The following is a 20,075-nucleotide window of genomic DNA, read 5'->3' as shown; positions in this document are numbered from 1 at the left end:
TACCTGCTCTTGCACTGGTAATGAAGGCTTCTGTTCTGAAGGCTCTGTACTTTCTGGCTTTGGAGGATTTGAATTCTGTTGCATTCCAGAGCTTGATATAATACTTAGGTCACTAATCTGATTCTGAGGAGGAAAAAAAAAATATAAATACATGAGTTACAGTCTACATTTACCCACTATGCAGTCCCTGGCACTTGGGACTGAAATACAGATGAGGTACAAAGCACTGGTTTTTGTAAGACACTGTGGAATTCACAAATATTATTATTTATTCTAGGAAATAAAAATCATACCAAGCCATCCAGAATCTGGTATGCAGTCATAAAACTTTTACTCTTTATTATAAGAAAAGCAACAAGAAAATACAACTGATTTTATACTTTTTCACCAAAACCAAAAATGATAGAATAAAGAAAAGGTGGGCTTTTCACATCCTGAATCTGCATTGGCTGCTAACAGAAGTTTGCTACACTTCCTTCAATCAACAACCCAAACTAGAACTGCTTCGGAAAAAACAATCCTGCCAGAAAGCACTCTAAGTGGATGGAAAAACAGCTTGTCACTGATTTACTTCCACCAGATTTAACCAACCAAGTACGTCTTTTCTCAGGTGTTAATTTGGTTTTCTGTGAACAAGACAAAACCAGGCAAGAGAGCTGCATTATGACACAGTATGTTTCAGATGGATTTGACTTTCATCTTTAATAAGCATAAAAATAAACAAACACAGATATTCTGTTACTGTTAAAATCACCAGAAAAACCCAGACTGTAGAATAATCCAGCTTTCATGGGTAAACTACACCAGATGCATCTCATAGAGTTCAACCATTGGTACAACACAGGGTGATTGCTCTGGTATCTTACCCAGAGCAGTAAAATATGGGTTAAACTTTCTAGCAACGGATTAAAAAGCCATCTGAGCTTTATTCTTTTGTTTTCAAATTCTAACTGAAAGCAATAAATACAAAACCAAGCCTACATATTGTGATTTAAGGACAGAGGAGAGAAGCAGACTTTGCATCTTTCTGACTTTTAGCCACTAACTTGAAGGTCAAAACTCCTTGTGCCTGAAAGGCTGGAGGCCTTTTAGTTATAAAATCAGGAAAGGCAGACTCTTGTTTTCACTAGAGGATAAGCTGCAGTATGTTTCCCTGCTCAAACTGAAATACAAACACAAAACCACACTATAAAAAGCATCCATTCACTTCATTAAAAAAAAAATCTCAGAGTTCATTCATTTTCACATATGGGCTTGATGTAGTGTGTACTTGAAGGATTAAGCTGATTTGGAATCCTAGATTAAAGCACTCAGACCTTCATAAATCTCTTTTTCACTCCCTCTGCCCCCTTCTCATGCTGACACTCTGCCAATCTCATGTGGGCTGCACACAAGGATTACTGTATGATCCATCTGGAATGTACCAGCAGATAAGTACTTTCTGCTCCTAAATACAAATTCATGCATAATTACCAAGTGCCATAAAATTATTTAAAAAAAAATTAAGTCAGGAAAGGTCTCTCAAGAAGGTGCCTTCCAAACAAGCTGTTTACTTCATCACATTTACACTGGCACACTTTGGCTACAAGAGCTCCAAAATTAACGTGCCAGGGGTTGTTTCTAAAGCTGAGGTGGTCAACAGAACATTCTCCAAAAAAGTTTGCTTGAAATGTGACCAACATTGTTCAGTTCTGCTTTTCTGACAACTGTACAGCACTACAGTCACAGCAGGCTCTGATGGGATCACCGTGGACAGGTTCATTTATGGTTCATGTACACAAAAAGGAAATGAAGTAATTATTCCAGTTTCCCAGGTGTTCAAAAAATATCAAGAAAGAAACACACATATACATAACAATAAGAAGAAATAAAGATACAAAGCCCCCAGTTTTAAAGTAGCTCTGTTGTAGCCCATGCCCTGCCTATTTCACTGCTGCATTACTGGCACCACAGATATTGTCTGTCCATTAAAATATCTGCATCTGTTCCTGCTCATCAGAATTTTACTTGTCTACAAAGCTTCATCCATGATGTTCAGGAACTTTGTTTACAGCAAAAGCTTTTCAGTACTCTCATTTGAAAAAGATCTGAAAATTAGAAGAGAAGCTGGAATATCCCAAGTCACCCAAGAGCCATCTGTTGGAAATGTGCATCCAATACTGCATGGACAGAGAGGGAGAAAAGCTCCACCACACCCAGGAGGGCACTACCAAAGCAGTGCATTCCTGTGGTATGGGCTTTTCCCCTTTTCAAAAAGACCTCAATTTCTTCAAATCTGTCTATATTGATACAGCACTGAAAGATGAACCATAATGTGATGTTTCCTTCTGTGATCTCACAAAAGCTGCTACCTGCACAATGCTGGCCTTCATCCAGAGACACCTTCTTCCCAAACAGCACTGACACACACTGGCTATTAATTTTGTTTTCATCTCTATTTTAAAGCATTAAAAGAACATAGGAGTGATTTCCAGAGATGAGTATCTAGCCTGGGTCAAAGATACGGTGTTGTTTATCACATTGCCCTGACCTCAATGTACCTCACACAGTGACAGGCTAAGATGGCTCATACGAGGTTTAATCCACATGCTTGCTCTCTTCTCATCCCACACTGTATTGTAACCATTCAGAATCTCACAAAGACTCAATTTCAAGTACTCAAAGGAGCTCTGCAGCACAAGCAACTCCTGCATGGAATCAAGCACTGTACAAATGTGCTCCCTCTTCTCCCAGCAGCACAGGCACAGAAGCCACACCATGGCTCTGCAATGCAATACTCACACATTGCTTTACTATGGCACATTCCTGTATTATTACTCTGGGAAGAGGCGTGTTCAGAATCTCTGCTTCCATTTTTGGATCTCCCACACATTACCTTTATATTCACCCTGCATGTATGAATTTGGTCCTCATGACTATATAAAGTAATTCTTTCTTAAGAGAAGTAACATTCCTCATTATGTAATCTTGTGGATTTAGCACTGGCAAAGGATAACAGGCTTTTCCTTCTGAGATGAATTATTTTATTAAAGGGAGAAACAGTAGACAGGACACAAGAAATAAACTGGAGAACAAAAAGACAAAGGAACAGTATTGTTACACTTAGTCTACAGCTAATAAGAAATATGCTTCATAAAGTCTACAAACTGAATGCCTCAGTCTCTAACACCACAGTTCATCTTTTGAGACTAAGAGACAGATGCTGTTTGGTACAATTTTTATTTGCTATTCCCAGAGACAAGATTTTCTCACAGCAGGAGAAATCATTATAAAATGGGTCCACCCTGCTACACTTCAAGTTGGACCACCTGATGGGGATTCTATCCATCTTGCCTGAAATCACAGAATGTTTCCTAGTACAGTGCTCCTGAGGGAGGGAGCAACACAGCACTCTGAAAACAAGGCTGCTGGAACTATTGCACACTGCCCACCCTCGAAACAAAGCACAGCTGATGTGCTAAAAACTGGTTTCCAGAAAAGAGACATTTACTTACTCGTTCATACTCATCCTTGGCTTTACTAAGCATCTCTAGGATGTCAATGGGCCTGTTTTCATTGCAGCCATTGGTTCTGCTGGGACTTTTTCTGTCCTGAGAAACTTGCTGCGACCTCTGAGCTTCTTGTTCAACCACTCTGTAAAAGGAAAGGAGAAACAGGATTTAAAAATTTAACTAGAGTTAACATCTTGCAAAAAGCAGTAAAGAAAAAAGCACTCCCAGTACATTAACCCATTTTTCTGCCTGAATAAAAGCCTAACACATAGCTGACCAAAGTTACACAAGTTTTCATTTGCTACAAGGTTCAAACAAGACAAATTGCCAAATGGTCTGCACGATTTATCTCCCATTCACAGAGCACTGGTCTGTCTCTCTCAAAGTTTGCCTACAGCAAACACTACTCCTATAAAACTCTCATGTTTAGACATTTTTACAATGAAATATGTGGACATCCAAGCATGTGATACACAAAAAGCACATGTTTTACACCATACACCAAGATACAAGTTTTACTCTTTACTTCCTAACATGCATTTCTCCATATTTAGCCAAGTCAAGCCATGTCATTCAACAAAATCTATTACCAAATAGTTCTAATTTAGGATGAGGCCTACCATTATGCAACAGAGACAATAGGAAAGAAGAGAGCTGGCTCACACCAGATGTCTCTGGAGTCAGTCTGCAAGAAGACTTAGAGCAAGTCACCCCTCACACCCCCACCTCAGGCTCTGGAAAGAACAGCAAACCATTTCCTCTTCAAGCTGCCCTGCAGTCATTCCAATTACCTGCATTACCTCTGGCCCCTGGTGCCTATGGTTCATTCACCACTTCTACTCCACCCCTGCCTGCCTCAAGTATCCAGAACCTTCCATCTGAAGGATAGGTCAGAGATGCAAGAAGGTGAGGTGCACCTGCCCATTTCATTAATAAAAATAAAAGCAGCATATACTCCTAATCCATATGCAGTTCACAAGATATACATGGCTGTGCAGTGCGCTGAAGCTTATCCTCTTGAAATAAACACACACCAGCCTGTAATCCCTTCTTTTTTAAGCCTGCATTAATCAAATATGTTAAGAAAAAACAAGCACTGTAAACAGGGCAGAGCTCTGGAGCTGGCATGTCACTTGGGAACTCTCATGCTGTGGAACTGATGGCTGAGGGGGGAGCCAAGAGGTGCCATCACAACAATCACAGAAAGTGTCAATCATCCCAGCCTCCAGTTTCTTTGGGTCAGTTAGGATTCAGGAGAAAATCTAGATTTTATAGGCTGAAATTATTTATATGTACCTCTACATTTACATTTCTGAGGAAAAAACAGTTTGAGTTTTGAAAGTTTCTTCCCAGTTTTCTAGCTACCAAGCTTCTTTACTTCACTAGGGTTTAGCTGAAAAAGGGTTAGATTTGGCTTTTAACAATTCAATGTTGCTTTCACAATTTTTCATCATACAAGCTGGTTATTTAACCAGCTCCTGATTACTTCCAGCCTCCTCTGTAAGCAGCAGTCACCTGGCAAGGTAACTCACAATAGGGAGGCCAATGTAACCCTGATAATTTCTGAGAACTGCAGCATGTGCTCGTTTGGATGAGGCAGCTCAATACTCCACAAGTGTTTCTATGGTGACTCCCTGAGAGAACATTTTGTTCTAGCACCTCACGTGGTCACCCAGTCCTGGCTTAGGACCTCTCTAAACTCAACTCCAAAACTAATGATGAGAAAGAGCAAGGTAAGAGAATCAGAATGCTTTGCTGAGATGTAAAGTGCCAGCATAATTGTATAAGAAAAAAGAAACACTTCAGTTAAAGGGAAGATTCTGGGCAAAGTGAAATCACACAAGGTGCCTGGCAGGCACAGCAAACGCTTCACTCTTGAGACTTTCCTTTTGCCTTAATTAGTTGGCCCAGAAGGTTTCAGTAAAACATACTCCCCTGAAACCAGTACTCATTGAACTCTCACAGCAAAACACCTTCAAGGAGTGCAGGCATTTCACAGAAATGTTTCATAAAAATGTGAAAAACAGTTCATAATATTTTTCTCTTGTTCATTATGAAGTGTTTGTTACCTTTTTAAAGTTTAAAGTTTACTTTCTTTTTGAAGAATAACAAATTCTCTTCTCATCTAGGTAATTGTCCAATAGCTTAAACTCCATCTTCTGTCTTGTGCACCACATTTCAATGGTGATGATGGAATATAATGTGAAACTGTATCCCCAGAACTCTGAGATTCTTTCCCAATTCTAGTCTGCTTCCTTTGTCTCAGAAGCCAATTTGGGTCTGACTATTGAAACAAGGTTAGAAACTAAATTGAAAATAACCCCCCCATACAAACTTACAGGTCAGAATGCAATAGTTTTCTCAAATATTTGAAGCCCTGCAGTTTCTGCCCTACTCCTTCTAGAAAGGCCATCCCTCAATCAATCATCTTAACTTGACACAAATTAATTTTTTCTCAAATCAGGAGTTTGCCTCCCATGAAATGTTTTCATTTCAGAAAATTCTAGAATTCCTAAAAAAAAAATAATCTGTAAATCAAATACCTAAATACCCTTCCTGGAGGCAAAAAAGTCAACTGCTGCAAATCTGTACACTAAACATGCTCCATGTGCAATCCAGGATTAAATCTTTTTTAAGCAAGGCCTGCTGTTTCTTTCCATTATATCAGATAGTGGAAGAGGCACACATTCCTTCAGGGACACAGTAGCTGCTGTGACAGTTTGTTGAAGAATATCTGGAGTTGCAGCATTGAAAATATACCTGGCACAACCTCACAGAAGGGCAGGGGGAGGGAGAGAATGTGAGAAGTGAAGTCTGTGATTACAAAGCCTAATTTACTTTTCTTTTCAAAGATAAGCCACCAAAATACAAATGGATGGCCTGCAATCTTGTTAACTCAGTCTGGCACAATAAGGTCAAGTTAAATGCAGGGAAGAGAATGCAAATCTCCTTGAAACCTTTTATGGTTATGTTTTGGAACTGCTGAAGTATTATAAAGGCAGCACTCTTTCCTATCAGTGATTAAGAAAAACTCCACCTTAAGAATAGGGTGCAAATCCAAATTTCCACCTCAAAGACAAAAAACTACAGAACAAAATTAATACTCTTGGAAGAAAATGTAAATATTGCAATCCAGCCAAAGGGGTAAATGTGCTTTATGGACTGCTGTGCCATGGCCAGACTGGTCTGTTACCTGATCCCACTTTTTAAGACTCCTGAATTATCATTTGTATCCCATCACTTATGCTACAGTGACCAGAGCAGCTCAAATGGACTCAAGGTTTGCTATCTGAAGTTAGATCTGCACTGCAGCTGTGAATATGGTAGAGTTTGACAGGTCCAGCTCTCTCTCACAATTCAAACATTAACTAATGGGTTTAGATTAGAAGAGAAAGCCATGTCCTTCTGATCCTCTGTTTATAAAGAGAGGCAGTAGATGTTTTGTTATTTGTTTTGGTAACAACATCCAAGAGTCAGTTTCACACAATTGTTTCCCACTAATCCTTAGATACAGACAAACCAAATAACAATAAGAAGTCCAACATAACTAGGAAGAAAAAAAATCAAAGTGGGAAATGGGGTTATAAGGATGAGAAAAAAGAAAAAGAACTTAGAAAGATATCTTGATACTAATGTCTGTCATTTGTGTTTTCTTTCACTGCTTCTGTGTGAAGATAATAACTAAAAAAAAAGCCAAAATAACCCACACCAAACCCCCTACACTAAGAAATTAGAATTCAGCTTAAAATATCTACACTGTGACTAGTTTTAATATAATTAGATATTATATATTTCCATGTAATTAAATTATGCAGGTTTTCAGGACAGCCTGACTGGCAAGCCCTGACATGCTGCTGAAGGCATGCAAGAGATAAGAGGCTTCAGGAAAGCAGTGTGATAGCAAAGAGGAGCAAAGCTGAGAATGAGGGATGAGAAGATACCCTGGGTAGTACACCTACAATCTGCATTTTAGCAAGAGTAACTATCCCAAATCCAGAAATTAGCAACACCAAGCTCTTATTATTTCACAGTTTTGCTTGCACTCCTGAACCCACTACAATTCTAGAAAATTCCACCTAGTTCTCCTACTAATTTTTTGTCTCTTCACTTTAGTCAAGAATAACAGCTAAGTCTTATAAAACCCAAACAAACCACAAACTCCAAGAAAAAAACAGCTCTCCACAAAACAAGCAGAAACCCCCAACCATCGTTTATTTAATTACACTCTTTGCATCAGAAAATCTTTTACCAGCACCCCTCTACAAAACAGAATATAAAATAGCACACAGTGCACATAGTTGCTTTCTTTGGAGAATGCCAACTAACTTTTCAACTCATTTTTTAATCACTCAATTGAAGATATTAATGCTGCAGGTTTTTTAAAAAACAAATCTGTAATTTTCATTAGTTAAAAAAAACTTGTATGAGCAAGAATGTTGTATTCCTCCATTTTTAGGAGAGTGAGGAAAAAAGCAGACACATTGAATAATCTCTAGAAGGCCCCAGTACTTACTTAGCCATGAGCTTTGCTATTCGATGACAGTCATTCTTGTCATAAAACCAAATACTGTAAATTGACACTAGAAAACAAGGAAAAGAAAGCAAGTATAAGACAAAAAAAAAAGTAATTAAATCAATAGAAAAAAACAGGAGTCCATTAGATCTGCAACATACAAATTTCCATCAGTTTCCATTGAAATACTGTGTCATCACCTACTATTTATAAAGTAATCAGAAACAACACATGTGCAAACATAAGTACAACTTCAGTCAGATTAAATGGAAGAACTATAGAATCTTGATACTGTTTGTAAATAAAAGTGACAGGAAAATGTTTTAACCAGCAGGTGCCTTCTCACTACAGTTGCAACCTCCTCTTTTGAATTGACTTTATCATTTAAGCTAGGCCAAGGAATATCCATTAAAAAAAAAAAAACAAAAACCACTGATTTTTAAATGTGTCAAATTCAAAGACCAACATTAACATTTGAATTATAGCATGACAGTTCAGTCAGAGCCTCTCTGGAAAGTTGCCTCTCCAGGAGGAAGCAGTACCCAAGCTCCCATCACACAGCCACATTCATGGAACAGCTTAAAACTACAATGATAGGGACCTCTGCTCTTTGAAGGTATCCAGGACAAAGCAATGAGAGCAAAAGGACTCCAGCTCAGCAAGACAGCCTCATTCTGGTTTCAGAATAAGTAAAATTCCATTGAAAGTTTGCAGAGCTGGAGCTTGACCACTGAGCCTCCATTCAGAGGGAGAAACTCTGTCAGGAGTGCCACGAGCTGCTCCTTCCCCAGCAATCCTCCCAAGGGCCTTTCCCCACACAGCAGCTCCACTGCTCCTGCTGCACCAAAGCCACAAAGCTCCACAACTCTTTTCAGAATTGTATTGAATCCAGCCCACAATGCAGGTTACTTTAAATCTTAGTTCACCTATGAAGTTTGTCAATGCATAAAGTGCTACAACATCAAAGGCAATTGGACACTTTACACATGATACCATTAAAGTATTTGAATTTCTGAAAAAATGCTTTCAAGCCTTTTAAAACTCATCTTTATACTGCAGTTCATGTCAATGATTTTATGTAGATGAAATCACAGATTATAAATACACTTAAAGTGAAGGAAAGGACTGCTAAAAAAAATTTACACAACCATTTCCCATTAGAGGTAGATTTTTATTTCGCAGTGAAATCCTTTTTCTTTCTTTACTCACTTTTTTTCCCTCCACAAGATACTCAAAAAGCTCAAGCAAAGCCCACCCAAACTAATGTCAAGTCATGGCAAAGAGGGCAATTATTTACCAAACTTTTTCTGGCCCTTCAACTTATTCCAGGTGTACTCTGTTGTGCCAAAATCCTCAAGAAGTCAGGTAGACATCTCATTTCTAGAAGAACATCCTAGGACAAAAGTTCTTGACTTTTCTTTCTTTCATTAAATGCCAGCTGTATTAATTTGGGTGTTTATATCTTTAGAGGTTCCATCTTAAGTAATAGATAACAAAGCTTCTTGAGTAATAAACAAAGAAATCAGTGCACAAAAGACATAAACCAATAAAAAGCATTTCACACATGTAGCCAATGCTCATGAAATGCTTCTATTAAACTCTGCAGTTTAATACAACTGGATTTTCTGTTGCATAGAAACCTACAAAGTTTCCAGGTTGCTACATGACTAAAGAAGTAGCTCATACTTTAACACTAAAGAAAAGACTTCATTACCAGACAAACTGCCAAGAGGAGAAAGCTGCTTCAAAAGAATACTTGCTTAAGAAATGAAGATATGGAACTTATAATAATATTTAAATAGGAAAAATGATAAAAGTCACACTCAATTCTGCCAGAAACAGGCCTAGACAAGACCACAAGTAGATCCAATTCTCTGTTTGGTGTAGAATATGAGGGTTTTTTCCACTTTGTACTACTGGCAAGCAATCACAGGGAGTCACTGCAAAACAATTTTACACAATATGACAAAGATGCACAGCAGATTACAACTTGGGCATTAATGCAGGTACAGTTCACAGGCTGGAATGTTTATCTTCCTTTTTCCAAGTGCCCTCCTGTACTGCCAGTTCAGCTCCCTTCCCCAGAAGTGTGTCCCAACAGCATTACTATTACTATTTAATATATATTTGCCTATACACTTCCTTCCGTGCATGTAACTTCAATAAAGAACATCCTTATAGCAAAGACAGAGTTGGCTCTTACCAGCTCCTTTTAAAATGTGCTTTTTTGCTATACTCAGCATAAATATTAGCTGAATATTCCTATGTCTGATGGTACCTTTCTACTGCAGTTCTTGCAAGAGTTTCATCCAACAGAAGCCACTGAATTTTTCCATCCAGCTTTTCTACACTGAATGCTGGGTGGCATCTTTAGCAATCAAGTAACAGTAGTTTGTAATCATCAGCAGCAATTCTTTCAGTAGGATTCACACTGCATTTTGACACCCCTGGAGTAATGAGTAACCCATACCCCAGACAAATCAGGTTTCATAAAACTAAAAGAAGCCATCCATTGTCGTAATCAGTGTTCTTCTCTGACATATGTAATTTTTGTCAGAGACACTGACCCATAAATATTTATTTAAACATATAACACTCAACTTCCCTCCAAACTTGTCTGCATCAATCCTTAAAACCTGATTAAAACTGAAATGGGAAACCAAAGAGCTTTTGAGAGAACAGAAGGATTATGGAAGACTTCCTGCTCAAGCCTAACAACTGAATAATACCAAAAGGAAGGTCTTGGGCTCTTCTATAATCTGGATTAAGTGTGGGAATAGCCAAGTGCCACTGCGAGACAGAAGCCTCATCCTTGTCAACATAAAATGAAGCTGCATCCCCAAATTGTAGTTTCACTTCAGCTCTCATTTTAAGTAAGCAGCAAGAGGCAGTGTCCCCACCCTCACATTCCCACAACTTTGTTACCCACTGTACCCCAAGGGGACCCCCTCCCTCATGCCAGCTGGGTACATTCCAGTCCAGACCAGATCCTTGATCCCATTTCTGCATCAGCTTCACAAAAGGCCATCGGAGCATGAGACTGCACAAACAAGAAGCTTGGGACACACAGGAAGGAAAAGCTCAGAATGGAACTGTGTGCCAGAGGAAGTGCACATGGACTCATCAGCACTGCCAGTTTCAGCAATTCCAGACACTGTCACTCCCTTCCCCCAGGCAGTTTAGCCATTTGTACAAATACATCCTCAACTCATTCAAAGAGATGATTTGGTTAAAACTTCCATTAACTATCTGGAAGAGCTGGTAGAAGAGAGAGAAAAGTTTTATTTTACAGGTCCAGTTTTGATGTTGTCATACAGTGAAGGAGAACAACTGGAAGTGGAGTTTTTCAAACTCTTGAAAGAAAAGGACTTGTGTTTTGAAACCCTTCCTATAATGTAACCATGGAAAACAACCCCATCTCACTTCCATAAAGAAAAGCATATATATGATCATTTAACACCTCAAATAGAGTTTGAGGCAAAATGACATAAAGCTCTCTCTCTTAAAGCTTGTACTTCCTCTAGCAGCAATGTCAGCTGAAATGCCACCTCTCCTCAGTCAGTCAGCTCTGTATCACTGACATTCTTCATATATATTTCCTACATGGAGGTATTAGCCTGCCACATAGACTTACAAACCATTAGAATCAATGGGAGAAGTTCCTCCCTTTGCTGTTTTCAATACCTAAAGGCATTTCACAAATATATCACAGAGCAAAATCCCAGAAGCAGGAGCATGGAGTAATTCAGCAGGTGCCAAGCAGCACCCAAACTCAGGAACACTTTAACTGCCACCACAGTATTATGTGGAGGGAGAGGGATTGCTTCTTTGCAAGCTGAACCACAGAAGAAAACCTCTTGCAGTTAGAGTGCTGTCTTTCAGGTCAAACAATGTATTTTTAGAATGGCTCCACAGTTTTCAATCATTCCCCCCCTCCCCCAGCTTGCATTGCTTCTTCTGCTATGAAGATATGAAGAAAAGGCTCCTTTCTTATCTCAGACCAAACCACTGGGTTAATGTGCTTGCTGGAGAGCCAGGCAGCCTCAGCAATCACAGATATGTTACACTTAATGGAACATGTGTGATAAGAGACTTTCCTTACAGCTTTGAAACCAGTCAGGAGCTCTTTGAAACACTTCTAATGCAACTCATTTCTCTTTTGCTGTTCAGGATACAAGTTGTTTTCATCAATAATACAACAAGACCAGAAGACAGCACTTTGTAACTGAGTTTTCCACTTATATGTATAAACCTCTCCAAAATCCATTATTTTTCTATTACTAACTCTTCCCTTGGACAGGAATAAGAAGCAAGGAAAAAAACCACAACACCACAAAAACCCCACACCAAACAAGGACCATTTATTTTAATGCCCAACGTTTATGCTAAACATCTGTCTTTTGTGCACCATGGAAATCAGCCTGTCTGGTGAACTGGCTTGGATTAAAAACCCTTTTTATCAAGAGCAACACCACCGATACAAGGGAAAAGTTATAAATGAGAAAGGCTCAGAAGAATCTTTCCTGCAGACTTTAGGAGGTAAGTACAATAGTGCTTAAAACTTTGACTAATTTTCCTTAATTATTAAGCAAACTATTAACTAACAGCTCCAGATTCTCTAGATTCATTACAGATTGAAAGGAAGTACTGAACTTCAGACTAGACTGTTATTACAGTTACTGGCTGAACTGTATGCATTTTTTAAAATAGAGTTTAATATGCTTTCCACAAAACACAAACAAGAGAAAACAAGTTTAGGTTCATTAAAAAAAAAAATCAATGGTATTCAGTATTTAATGAGCAAATAATCTGAGTTCTCTAAAGAATGTGCATGTGTCCAGAGGGAGAGTTCAACAAGGATCAAATATACCCAGCAATACCTATTCCAGACTAAGAAATAATATATGGCACATTATGTATGGAGTAAAATCTCAAAATTTTTACCTTTTAAGAGTAATTCTAATTTAAAAATACGTTACAGTAAGTCAAACAATGTCTTTTCAATTTGATAATTTCTTATCTGTTTATGTTTGGTGATATTTGCTTTCCTTAGTTCTTTATAACAGTGAAAACAAGAATGCCTTTTTTCTATTTACTGCAAGTGGTATAAAGTCTCACAGTTTCTTAGTCACATTGTTATCATCTTTGTTTTAGGGTCTTATGCCCAACAAAATAAATGGAGTAAGTCTTGAGGCAGCATTATATCCAACTTTTTGCATTTGGTATCCTTTTGGGGTTGGAACCACATTATGTAGCCAAAATAATTTTGAGAACAAAAATTCTGGAGTGAGGAAAGATTTCCCCATTAAAAGCTGAAATATGAAAAAGGTAGGATTGGGATGGGGGGAACCTCACAGAATAATAACAAACTGATCCAAATGTCTTCCATTGTGCTCAGAGAACAGCAAAAGGCAGATATAAGAAAGGTATCTGCTCTCCTTCCAAAATGCCCATGGATTTTTCCTTCATCCCTCACCCTGCCAAAAATGGGAGGATTCCCCTCAAGAGCTGTGAAAATCAGTAATTTCCCATAAGAATAAAATGACCATTACCCAGTCTTGGTCTGAGAGTATGAAAATGCTTCTGTGCAATTGCATAAAATATGTCACATCTACAGCTTAACAAAGTAACTTCTGATATGCAGCAAACCAACAATTCCTTTGTATGGTGTTTGAAGAAATCAAACTACAAAAGAACAGTAAAACCCCACCAAAATATTATGATCTAGTATGACAGGCAAATCATTCTTACAGCCTCCAGCCAAGCAAAAACTAATGTTTGTAGAGTGCTTGCAAAGTTCCTCCCATAAGTCATTAGCAGCTTGGAGCAGGTTACTCACTGTCCCAGAACAGCTCCTGTGCTGCTGAAGACAGAAATGCCAGAGGTCTGATCTGCTGCACAGAACAGACTTGGCCTCATTTTAAGTCAAGACAGAACCCCAGAACAAAGTGAGAACATGAAGTTTGTAGAACAGTAGTACCACATTGAATATAAATATTGTTGACATGGAATCTTCCCCAAATGCATGGTGACATAATTTTGCTTTGATCATTTTCTACTTTTCTGCCATGCCCTGGTGAAGCACAAATCTCAATTTGTTACTGATCCTGTTACAATGTAACTACAGAGGCACAAAGTACCTATTTGTCTCTGACAAACAGCACTATTAGCATGATTTTAGGTTTTTACTGGATAGCCTGAGCCATCACCCATTTGTAAACTAAGGAAACAGAATCAGCCTCACTCATAGAGGGTTTCTAATGATGACAGGAGATTTCTTCAAGGACACAGTAAAAGCCACTCTACAAGACACAGGGTTGTGTAAGAGGAAGCTGCTCCTTACACAAACTAGCAGCCCATCCTCTTTCAGTCATTAAGAGTTCTCAGAAGAACTTCACCTTAAGCCATTAGAGACACATGACATTAAGCCCTTGGAAACGCACATTATAGTAACCACTGGCTTAAACCTCTGATTTGAATTAGTTCCAAAAATGCAAAGGTTTTTCAAGCCAGCAGGCAATGAGTGGAAGGGGAGTTCCTTCTGCATGAAGAGAACTTGGACAAGAATCCCCTGATCCACCCAGACAAACAAAACACACACGTGTTGAAATCTGTCTGCAAATCCAAATTTGCCTGCAAATTCACAAATACTGTGCAAATGGAGGCAAACAGCTTTAACACAATTCAACCATATAATTTGTTTTCCAACTCTTTCAGAGGACAGAAAATTTAGAAAACCTTATGTAAGGAAAATAATCCAAAACAAAATAGCTTAATGCAAAATGTAAGGGAGTAAGTGATGTGGAAGTTATAAGGAATAAAAAGCTTAGATGGCATTTTCAATGCTTTTAAGCTTGTATTTGAACAAAGTGAACACACTCAGAGGGCAGGAAAACTCATCTGCAGTTTATTTGTGGCACCTGAGAAAATAACTCATGACATACTAACTGCACTGGACATCTCCATCTGCAATAACTGGAGACAGGATGGGGTAATGAAAGAAAGGAGAGTTTCTGACCAAAGTCTTTCAAAATGTCAATGGCAAAGAAATAAGAGGAAAAAAATACTCCTGATTACTTCAGAATGCAATTCCCACATCCAGTCTGTAATTTCTTCCTTGCTGACCTTTGTATGATTTCTTCCCTTCCTTGTACTATTCTATGTCACCTCTATCCTGAACCCATGAGCCTCCCACAGATCTTACACACTTATGTCCCACAGGAAAAGGAGAGCTTTTATCAAGGAAAACAATTGGCTTCAGGGGTTTCTAATGAACTCACCCACAGCCTGTACCTTCTCTGATTACAGATACCTGAAAGGAGCTTGCAGCAAGGTGCTGCTTGGTCTCTTCTACCAAATAAGAAATAATGGGACAAGAGTATATGGCCTCAATTTGTGCCACTGGAGGTTTAGATTGGGTATTAGGACAAGTTTCTTCATGGAAGGGGTTGTCAAGCCCTGGAACAGTGTCCAGGGCAGTGGTGCAGCCACCATCCCTGGAGATGTTTAAAGGATGTGTAGATGTGGCACTGAGGGATGTGGGTTAACGGTGGACAGTGCAGTGCTGGGTTAATGGTTTGGTGTGATGATTTTAAAGGTATTTTCCAACCTAAATGATCCTGTGATTCCTTCCCTGGATGATCCAATGATCCTCTAGTCACTGTCACACACCATGGTGATTCCACAGCAGCTCCTGCTTCCTTATACCATCAGCAGTCCCAACAAATGAATCAAATTCTTGCTTCCTTTAAGTCACCAACCTCAGAGCTGCAATTCTTTCCTGACACCTTAAGGTCCATCTTATCCCTGCTGCCTCCATCTACAGCTCCCCTTCTTTGCAAACCAAGCAATCTGCTTAAACACCCAACTCAACACAGTACTTCTCCCAGTCTGTTGCCAGTCACTTCCCTCACCTCCCAGACTTTTCAACTTACTGATCAGTTTTGACTTCTTCCTTCCTCTTTGTGACACTTATGGAAGGAAGATTGCAAAGATTATGAAACAGGAGATCATCTGCCTTAGGCTGTTGTTTGCCACCATGATAGAATCTATCCTGCTTCTTACAGATCCCAGAGGTCTTCCATGAGGAAAAATGGAAGGGATTAACATTTGACTGGTCTATTAGGTACACCAAAGCACAGCCAAAGCAGTGTTCCCATCAAGGGGACATGCTGATGGAGGAGGGAGATAAGTTTAATCTAAATATTTCAAATCATTAATTAAAGACCAAAGCAATATTGCACTTTGGTAGTATATTTGCTTTTTACTGAAAGCAGGCAGTCATGATAATATAATAGAACAGCAATTTAAGTAAATTTAGCATCATAGACAGAAAACATTATCAGATATTTCACTGGAATCCTCCTCATTACATTGTATTTGAAACAAGACATCACAGTAATCAGAAGTGATCTAGGTTATAAAACTGAACCTGAAGTTTATTTGGATTAGAGAAAGTTATACTCACAGCTGGCATTTCTGTAGAGCAGAAAAGGTTCATGAAGCTGAAACTCCAAATCTTTATTTACTGGCTCAACCAGGTTGTGCATATTCAGTCGATTCACTATCGTAAAACCATGATAAGGAGAAGCTGACCTATTGTGTCAATTAAAACAAAACCAAGGATTAATATCTTCATCAACAGAAGGAATTTTCTGAAACCAAGTTATGAATTAATCTTCAAATTTCCACTGCTTTATTATGTGAAGCTTTAGCAGCCCTGCAGCTCTCGCAGTTGTTTTTCTATGCCATTTCTTGGCATGCCACCTAATTTCAATTTCAAACTACACTTACCTCAAAGCAGCATTAGGATTAACATTAGAGTTCTACACTGTTAAACTGCTGAATCGAAGATATGCCTCTGAAAAATATATTCAAAAAAACTAGGGCAGGTCCACCATTAAAATGTAAATGTATTCAATACTTGACATAAGATCCTTTTGAGGCATTTCAGAATTTTTTTATTAGAGGAGAAAAATCAAACCACTTACACAGCACCATTACCTTACTGCAAATAGACAGGACAATAAAAAAGAGCTCCTGTCTTAAATAGCATGAAGTACACTTACAGGGGGAACCATAAACAGCAATTTCCTCCTAAAGGGAGACTCTGGAAGTAAGGACTTAACCCAGAGTCCTGAAAGTAAATTATTCAGAATTGTACTGCTTAGTGAAGCAATTTTTATTTATCTATATTTTTTTCTGGACACCAAGTGGAAACAGAGAACACTGAGCAAGCACTGAAAGTTCAAGACAGTTTTAGATGTGTTTTCTCTTGCTGCATGAATGTTCTGTCACCACTCAGCTGTGCCTGTAAACTGGTGTATAATCAACAACAGCAGCACAATGAAGGCAGGTTAAAAATCAGACACACTTACCTGGTAAATATAAATATTTCTGTAACAATGTGGCCACTTTTACCTAATGATTTACAACCTGTCAAGAGCTTCCAAGAATAGGGTAAACAACCATTACCATCACAAGTGAATCTCTTAATGCACCACAGAGAACTTGTTTGGAATCATCACTTAGTGACACTGAAAGCTTTTGCTTTGGTTTTTGCTTTGATTTTTTTTTTTTTAAGTTTGGTTCACTTTTTCACACTAAGTATTTCCAAACTGGGAGCTGAAGTAGCAGGAAGTGGTTACTCAAATCCCTACATAGTGCCAGGATAAAATATTGTAATGAACAACTGTAACAGTTTGCTTCAGGATGGCTTAAGTCTGCGTTATTTATATTTCTTACCTTCAACAAAGTGTTATTTCATTTAGATTTTTTTTATTTGTCTATAATTTAAACTTGAACTTATTATTGATTTTATGGGCGGGTTCTCCTCCTCACCCCTTTTACTTGTCCTAGAGAACTGGAAATTTCTCCCATGGTTTGGACAGGAAATCAATTAGCCCCCAAAACCAGACACTACAAAATCTCCACTTTTTGGGCAACTTCATCGATTTACAAAAATTTATGCCATATTCCAGGAGTAAATTAAAACATATTATTTAATTTCTCATCTCTATTGTTTTCATAATCAGCTTTATGGATTTCAGGAGACAAAAGGAGACCTGGCTCTTAACAAACTCAATGCACTAACAAGTGCTACTGAATTAATAAAATAAGCTCAATAAACCAGTTTTTGATGTGGGTACATATGTGGCATTCAGGTTTTATGCCTTCTCAGCAATACTTTTAGGGGCTTTTGACAGAGTTATTCACCCATGTGCAGAATTTATTCTTTTGAGTGAGTACACAGCAGTTAACAGCTGGACAAGCAAAAAATGATAAGTATGAAAGCTCAGCAGGAAGCCATCTGGAGTTTGTTTTCTTAAGGAAAGAAAACAAACATCACCACCACTATATCCCCCCTCCCCCAAAAAAACCAACCCAAACCACCTCTTACCTTTTATACACAAATAAGGTCCCTTCTATGTCGGTTTTCTCCTACAAAAAACAACAAAAGCACTTCAGGGATGAGCTTGTTCACACAAGTAGGTTTTAGACAGCGTTTTAATGAGAGAATTACAATATCCTTATCTTTCCATAAGGTTTGACATCACAGGTCTAAAAATACGCTCTGCTGTTCTCAGAAACTACTAGGTTTTTTTATTAGAAAGATCAGGAAGTTAAACCTGCTGCCAAAATACTTTGCTCACTCTCTCTGTTTGTCGATGTGATACACACAGAGCGTTCCACAGCCTTGCCCTGCTGGGCCTGACGGGGCAGGCTCCAAATCTGGCAGAGGTTGTGTTCCAGTTGAGCTCCAAGGAGAACAGCAGAGCAGGGCAGGACTGCGGCCATGGCTCTGTGTCAGACTCCAGCTCCCAGAGCAATCCTCCCCACGGCGTGTGCGAGGGAAGCTGCTGCAGCTCCAGGGCTGCCCTGACACCGCGCAGTTCCCCGTATTCCCTTTTTTATGGCTCCGTGATGAACCCGGCAGTCGAGCCAAACTGTGCTTTAATGCAACGACGAACACTCACATCTCTTAAATCTCCCTCTTCCCCAGTTAGGGCTCTGTGCAACAGGCGCGAGCAACAACAACAAAGTACGATTAAAAAGAGAAAAAGCCAATGGCCACCAGCAGCCAAAGCGCCCTCCAGCCCGGTCCGAGGGGGAACGGCGCCGCCTCCCCGAGCACACACACGGCCTCGCCTCTCTCTCCTCCTCCTCCTCTGCCTCTTCCTCCTCTCCCTCTTCCTCCTCCTCTTTCTCTGCTCTCCCTTTCGCTTCCTCTCCTCGTCTCCTTCTCTCTGCTCTCCCCCAGCACAAGCGGGGGGAACGCGCCCAAACCCCGATCGCCCCCCGGGCGAGTGCAGCCCCGCGCGGGCCCCGTGCGGGCGCGCCGGGCCAGGCGGCTGCCGGGGCACGGGCACGGCCGGGCCCGCCCCGCCGGACTCACCCACTCGTTGTCCTTGGGGCTGAAGCTGTAGAGCGCGACCTGGCCGGTCACGTCGGCGATGCCGGTGATGAAGGGGTCGTGCCGCCGCAGGGCCGCCAGGCTCATCTCCTGCCCCGCTCTGCCCGCCGCCTCCATCTTGGATCCGGGCAGCCCCGCCCGCGGAACGGCAACAGCCGCGCCGGTGCAGCGGCGCGCCCGGCCCCGCCGCCGGCCGGAGCGCCCGGCCCGCGCCCGCAGTTCCGCCACCGGCCAGGACCCACGCCCCGCCCCGCCGGGCCCTTCTCGGGCCCTGCCCGGGTCTCGCTTCTCAACTCGAGACCGCAGCCCTTTCCCGGCTCCCCGCTCCCCCCTCCCAGTTCCCGTGAATGAGCGCTTGCAGGGCCGTGGGCCCGTGGGCCTCGGGCAGGGCCGCGCGTGGGCAGGGCTGAGGGCCGGCCCCCGCAGCATCGTGGTGTTATTTATTTACTCCAACAGTAACGCAAAGAATCCGGGGTTTGCTGCAGGCTGCCTTGGGAAGCGCGATGAGCTCGGTCACAGGCTCAGAATTCTCTCCCAGCACTTGGAGGGTGATGCTGTTTGCTCCCGTGTCTGTCTTTTGCTGGTGTGTCAGTAGTTCACAGTCTGCAGTGGGATATGGAATTTTCAATGTTTTAGAAGAATTTGGGGATTAAATATT

General features: G+C 40.3%; 1 protein-coding gene across 2 annotated transcripts in view; it reads right to left on the bottom strand.

Annotated features, from left to right (window-relative positions):
• The window catches only part of DCP1A (decapping mRNA 1A), a 29,852-nt gene extending 10,312 nt beyond the window's left edge, over nucleotides 1–19,540 (bottom strand). For both annotated transcript variants that reach the window (XM_058031931.1, XM_058031933.1), the window contains exons 1-6: nucleotides 19,400–19,540; nucleotides 18,404–18,444; nucleotides 16,472–16,599; nucleotides 8,005–8,071; nucleotides 3,495–3,633; nucleotides 4–123 (exon numbers count right to left, since the gene is read on the bottom strand). In XM_058031931.1, the coding sequence (XP_057887914.1) occupies nucleotides 4–123; nucleotides 3,495–3,633; nucleotides 8,005–8,071; nucleotides 16,472–16,599; nucleotides 18,404–18,444; nucleotides 19,400–19,534 (630 nt within the window). In that variant the 5' untranslated portion in view covers nucleotides 19,535–19,540. The remainder of the gene's footprint in view (nucleotides 1–3; nucleotides 124–3,494; nucleotides 3,634–8,004; nucleotides 8,072–16,471; nucleotides 16,600–18,403; nucleotides 18,445–19,399) is intronic.
• Between the last annotated feature and the right edge of the window lie 535 nt (nucleotides 19,541–20,075).

This window comes from Melospiza georgiana, chromosome 11, assembly GCF_028018845.1.
Source record: "Melospiza georgiana isolate bMelGeo1 chromosome 11, bMelGeo1.pri, whole genome shotgun sequence".
Lineage (NCBI taxonomy): Eukaryota > Metazoa > Chordata > Aves > Passeriformes > Passerellidae > Melospiza > Melospiza georgiana.
This window is presented reverse-complemented; position numbering and strand designations above follow the sequence as displayed.